We start from the raw sequence: 6528 nt of genomic DNA, 5'->3' as shown, positions 1-6528 counted from the left end.
TGTAGCAATACTCATTTAGAGCAAAGAGAAAAATTCAAAAGTTTCAATTAACATGACATTAATTCACAATTGAATTATGCAACAAATGATTAGTAAACAGCTACGTAATCAAACTTGCAATAAATTATCATTTAAATTGTAAAGTATTTAGAGTAAATTTCTTTAACACATAGCTACCTCTTAATGTAAGTTCTAAACTTATTCAACTGTGGTTAAAGGAAATGGCTTAAAGAGTCAAGTTCACACAAAATGAAAACTGTTATAATTGTATGAATGTTTTTAGGCACAAGACTAGCATCTTTAGAAAACAAATATATGCAAAATAGCTTTTAAATGCAAAGTGTGTATTATATATAAAGGTGAAAAAAAATATTGTCACCTATTTTGGCAGCAGTACTTGTAGAACATGTAGTCAAAAGTGTTTTCTGTAGTTAAATGTGATAAAGGGTGTTTAGTAACAAATATTATCACCTTTTTGTCATTTGACCAAAGTTCAATTTCTAAAAGCTGTTCATATGAATTGTTTAAGTTCTTTCAACTAAAAAAAAATTTGATTGTGTATTCTTTACATGAGTTAATATTATCAATAGGCATCTTAGTTATCCCCAAGTAAGTGATATAAAACTAGAAAAGTCTTTGTTCACTTTAATAACTCTAATGAAATATTATTGTTATTAAGCAGATTTATAAGTAATAAGTTTTCATTTTAGCCATAACATTTTTGAATAAAAGCATTTTTTCCATATATTATGTGGTTATGTTCAGTGTTTTGTTTTGGTGGGCACTTGTAGGTGTGGGCAACATGGGCACAGGAATGGGAGGAGTTGGAATGGGCATGAGCACTGGAAACTTGAGTAACATGATGGCAAGTCAGTCAGTTGGAGGTATGGGTGGATTGAATGCAGCTATGCAAATGGGTGTCACTGGAGATCAAGGAATGATGAGTTCCGGAATAGGTGGAGGCTTGTCTGGAGCAATGGGCACTGGTATGAACATGGTTTCAGCAGCAGGACTTGGAATGAGCAATAATAGTACTGGTAGTGGTAACATGATGGGAGTTATGGGAGGTCTCGACCTTGGCACTGGAGGTACTGGGAATTTAGGAGGTGGGATGAATAACTTTGGAGATACAGATCGCCTAAATTTTGAAAGCCGATTAAGGGGCTCGGATACCATCACTGTCAAAAATGTAAGTAGTATTTTGTGTTTAACTTTTAATGTTTTAGTGATTATAATTTCAGTTATACAACACATTTTCACATATTGTTCTCTCTTCTATAATTATACTAAAAAAATGACTGACTAATATATTATTAAGATAGCTATTGTTTAAGTTAGTAGAAAGAACTTGTAATATAGCATGTTTAATAAACAAAAGTAGACTTAAAAAAGTTTAATAGTAACCAGACATTTAGGTGAACATTTTTATTGGAAGTACTTAACTAATTCTCAGTGAAGTGTATGAAAAATAATCTCATGGGGCATATTCAAAGGTAAGAAAGTATGTTAACTTGCATAGAAGTGTACATTGAAATTACTGTAACCAACACCAAAAATTAGAAAAATTAAAAGTAACAAGTCAAAAATAAACATACATTAAACTAGTCAAAGTCAGCGTAAAAAAATTTAAAAGTGAAAAATTGCTTTTGGTGCAAAGTCTTCAAGGAAAGAAAAATAAGGCCAACATATACAGGTCTGGTATTGACTTTTCCTGTTTGGTATCCTATATGGGAGTATTTGCTCGTCAGTAGAATCATATTTATATTGGCCATATAATAATAAAATGATCAGTGTTAGAATAAAAATATTAATATGTACACTATAAATCTGATTAGTAAATGACTTAAATAAAATTAATAATTATAAGAATTCACTCGCTTAACTGTTTCACATCATAAGAGTTGTTCGTGAAAATTGATTATATAGTGTCTAGACTACTAGATCACTAGTATATCTTGTTATGTATCCCTGCTAGCCTGATGAACCATAGTATTTGGGGGGGAAAAGCCTTGTTAGCACTGGATATAGCTGAAGTAGTGGGCTTAACATATTATAACATGTTTTCCTTTGCTTTCACTCATGGGTTCTTGGAATTATTTGTGTAGTTTTCTCCTTTGGATGCTGTGGTTGCATGGCTCACATCAGGAATAAGACTAGCTTGTTGGTTATCAGTTCTTGTGAATAATAATTAAATAAATACAAAAAATAAGTAATGTTGTGTTGATAACTGTGTGTGTACAGATGAGAGTTTAATTGCCCTAATTTAATTTAAACAACTTTATTGTTAATGTATGCTAATAAACTTGTCATCAAAATTTTGCATTTTCAATTTCAAAACAGAATATTTAAATAAAATCTCAATATTCTTTGTATCAATTGTATCACTCTGGATTGCTCACTTTCAATTATACTTTTCTCCTAAATAAAGTTCAAAGTTTTTCACAATGTTCACAATAGATATCCCCAAGCTATAGTGTGAATTTCTAAACTCCAATCTTTAGTAAAAAATATGTAATAAAATGTAACCCATATGCCACACCACTTCTAGCACATCCCATCTTTCAAAAACTGTTGATAGTTCTCTGAAATTTTCTATTGGATTATTTATAACCAATAGAAAGATATTTTAAATTACTGATTTACATATAACACTATCTTTCTCTTATGGCAGTGTTTAAATTAACCTACAGATTCATTGTTGCTGTTGCTAAGGGCACATTGACTGGATAAAGGAATTGTTTTAACTGACTTATTGCTTAACTATCTTGCTATGGGTAGCTTAAAGTGCAAATGTTATGACCTTTTGCAGAGTTATATTCAAAATTTAAATTACTTTTATAAATGTATATGAATCACCTAGGCATCAAAACATAATTAATAAATAAAATTTTAATATTATGCAAGATTTATGTTCTTAATTTTATAAGGAAATTTTTTAAAAAATCCCCAGTCTCTCCTAGCATGAGAATTGTGACATTTGTTCTCTAAATCTTCCTTCTGAAGTACAGAGTTTAATGTAAATTACTCTTAATATACATATTTCTAAAGCAAAGTCTAATTTTTATAGCTTTCAATCTGTACAAAATGCCCACCTGTCACTTTCTCTCACAAATTGCCAGTAATTTTCTGAGGAACTTTATACTATATCATTTATAACCAATAGTAAGACAAAGTTTAAATCTATCATGTCATGACAGATTACATTGTTTTCAGTATAGTGTATTGCCTATATCATTTTCAGTTTGAAAGTTTCTCTCATGCTATTCATATCAAGAACCTTATGGAATTAATTAAAAACTAATGGGATAGTTGAAGCCAGTTAAATAGTTATGGGATATTTTTTGCTTTGTGTATGATATTATTCTTCATACTTAGGTGCATTATTTAAGAATTATTTAGTTAACTAGTACCATCAATATTGCACAAGTCCCATTTTAAGTTATTTAAAGTTTCACTTGCACATTCAACATTAAAGTGAAGAAATGGACATTTTATTTCTTTTGTTCTTTTTGTGTTTTATGACATTCTTCAAATATCTATGAATTAAAAAAAGATCCAAAGTATGATAAATGTTACAAGTATCTTTATTTTTACCTTTATTCTAGTTGCACCATCAGAGTTACATTATTGCTTCAGTACACTTGAAATAATATTTGAGTTAATAACAAGAAAATGAATGCTTTGCATAAAGATATAGCACTTTTGTTTTTATTTTATGAGTGATTTTTTTGTTTAAAAATTTAGTTAGCTTACCTTGGAGTGTAAGAATTCATAACACATCACTTTTTGTTCTATCAATCTTGTTTTACTAGAAACAGGTTTTACTTTTGTTACTGTAGGCAAAGACATACTTCAAGTGAGTAATATTTATGCTTATGAATTCAACAAAGACAAACCAGCTTGTTAACTCTTGTGATCTAAACTAGTCAAATTTCGTAGATCACATTGGTAATTGTCCTACTTGACCATAGCCAAGAACTGGTAACCTAACAACTTGTCTAATCATGGAAAGTTTATGGACATTTTCCACTGTTGTAAGTTAGATTATGTGTTATATATATTCTTATATTCAGCTTTTTGTGGTATAAAACAAATAAATGTAATAGTTTCATCTCATAAGAGCTAAAACACATTTCAATTTTATACCCATAAGAACTGATTGTAAGAATACTGGTAGTGTTTCATGAGTTTCTCTGTACAAGTTTCAAATATTTGATACCTAGCAGTTACATAGCCATAGGGCTAGATTGGACTGGATATTAGTGAGTTTTTATAGCCTGAAATTCTACAGTTTTACAGAAACACAAATATGACCACAAAAGAATTATTTATGGTCATATAAGATTCAGTATGGAGGATTATATAGTGTATGCAAAGTATATGACAACTAAAACACAAGTAACACTAGATTTGTAACCTATGTGTTTCAAGAGCAAGAGGTATTAGGGGGTCAGCATTAGTCCTTCACAATTTTTGCAAAAAAATGTGACGTGTGTAGTTGTGGGAAGGGGATTTTTAGTATACTGACCTTTTAATGAAAAGATATCACTTTGTAATAAACTTCATAGCAGGTGAACAAATTAACCATTGCTGTTTTTTAATGATTTACATTTTTGTTTTCCTTTTTAATTTTATCAGATTAAAGACCTGACTATTACCTGTAAATACTTAACTTTGAAACTAAGTTACTTTTATAAAACATTGAGGCAGATTCACAAAAAGTGCTGTAAAGTAACTTTCTTTCTAATTTATGGTGTCTGTAGCATTTGGTAATCTATTGTAACAGGATGTATCATGTAATTAGGGTCAGACGATGTTATTCAAACCACCTGTACTGTAAACTATTGCGTACAATCACTAGTAGTGGCAGTTAGTTTTGTCAGTATAGTGAAACAATATACAAGGACATATGTTGAAATAAACTTGTTTGAAAGTTCAAAGAAATGATATTCAAGTTGTGAAAAGCTTTCTTACTATCATATCTACAGTAATGTTGAAATACGCCTGTGCTGGACTGAACGAGAGTGACCACCAACAGGTGTGATAGTTTATGGCAAATGTACGAAGTTCATGCTGATAACCTCATGTTTTTTTGGCACAATAAATAAAAGTATGGCTGCAATGAAACATAAACTTGAAATAAAAATACATTCATGAAACAAAATTAACATGAAATCCCAGTTAAAAATTTAAAAAATACTCATTTATTGTTTAGGTTTACTTAGAAATATTATTTTTGGGTCTTTTATATTACTTGAAACCATAAGGAGATCGTGATTATTAAAAAATTAAAGATAGACAAAATTTGCATTTTATGGACAATAAAAAGTTTTTAGATTTTAAAATAATGTGCCAAAACATAAAAAGTAAAGTTCAAATCTGGAAGAAATATAAATATTGTAATCATTTCTTATAAATACCATTTCTTAATGTAATTTTCCAAAATATTAAAGATCATAATGCAAAAAACTAAAGTTATCAAAGTAACAGGCTTTACGTTTCTTAAATTACGTGCATTTATGAAGTTTTAAACAACTTTATCCACTAGTTTTATTGTTGGAATGAAATATAGCAAGACTTGCATTGGCTACACAGAAAGTTAGTAGCCTGTAGTAATCGGATTAAAGCAGAGCATGTGTGTTGTGATTATATTTACATTCATTCAATATATTTTTCATTCATGTTTTTCTTTAATGTGTATCTCCTTGTAGTGGAAACTAGTTATTGTTTTCCTTCTTTTTGCTGTTTATTTAATTGCTATTTCATGAATTTATGTCAACAAGTTTGGTATCAAACTATAGATTATAATTCAATTTTAGTACTATACATTACTCAATTTCTTAAGTTAAAAGTAAATATTAAAAACAGATGAACATCGATTTATGTGTGTCACGTGAGATGTTGAATTCAGCACTGGTTCAAATTAGATGTTTGTGAAGTCAAAATACTAAGTCTGTAGTTTCGTACAAATTAGAAGCTCAAATTACAGATATTGACAAGCTAGAATATAAAATAAGAATGTCTTATGTTTTCTATTTGCCATGATATTGCTCATGTAATATATCAAACAGTGTAACCCTGCCGACCTCTTTCCATTTTTGAAATACTCCCTTATATACACTTACTTCAATATATGATATGAATAACCAATCGAAAGCTCAGAATGTCTCCCTAGTGGCTTACTTGGCCATTTTAAATTCTTAGCAACCAAGCTTTCAAGGAGGTAGATTGTGTCTTCAGTCTGCTTGAAATTTTTTTGTGTGTTTGTGTGACTATAATACAGTTTAGTTACTAAGCTTGATAAATTATAGTGGAATTCTATGGTATTGATGTTGTAATGTATGATTTTTTTAGTTATTCAAATGTATATAAAACCTAAAAAAATATTTTGTTTCATATCCTCAATGTGCAAAATGTTTAAAGGCATAGCAACCTACATCAAGCAACAACCGAGTACAAAGGTCATAACTAGAAGAGATGATTGTTTGCTTTACTTATTTATTTACTGTTCTATGTTTAAGAAAAATA

General features: G+C 29.5%; 1 protein-coding gene across 4 annotated transcripts in view; it reads left to right on the top strand.

Annotated features, from left to right (window-relative positions):
* The window catches only part of LOC106465422 (myelin expression factor 2-like), an 87375-nt gene that overhangs the window by 40707 nt on the left and 40140 nt on the right, over nucleotides 1–6528 (top strand). For all 4 annotated transcript variants that reach the window (XR_002611970.1, XR_002611968.1, XR_002611969.1 and 1 more), the window contains exon 11: nucleotides 792–1189. Coding sequence is in view for 1 of the 4 variants with exons in the window: in XM_013925647.2 (XP_013781101.1) it covers nucleotides 792–1189 (398 nt within the window). In the remaining 3 variants the exon portion in view is untranslated. The remainder of the gene's footprint in view (nucleotides 1–791; nucleotides 1190–6528) is intronic.

The sequence above is a fragment of the Limulus polyphemus genome, unplaced genomic scaffold (genome assembly GCF_000517525.1).
Source record: "Limulus polyphemus unplaced genomic scaffold, Limulus_polyphemus-2.1.2 Scaffold1938, whole genome shotgun sequence".
Lineage (NCBI taxonomy): Eukaryota > Metazoa > Arthropoda > Merostomata > Xiphosura > Limulidae > Limulus > Limulus polyphemus.
The sequence above is the reverse complement of the archived record's forward strand: the minus strand, read 5'-3'. Positions and strand labels throughout refer to the sequence as shown.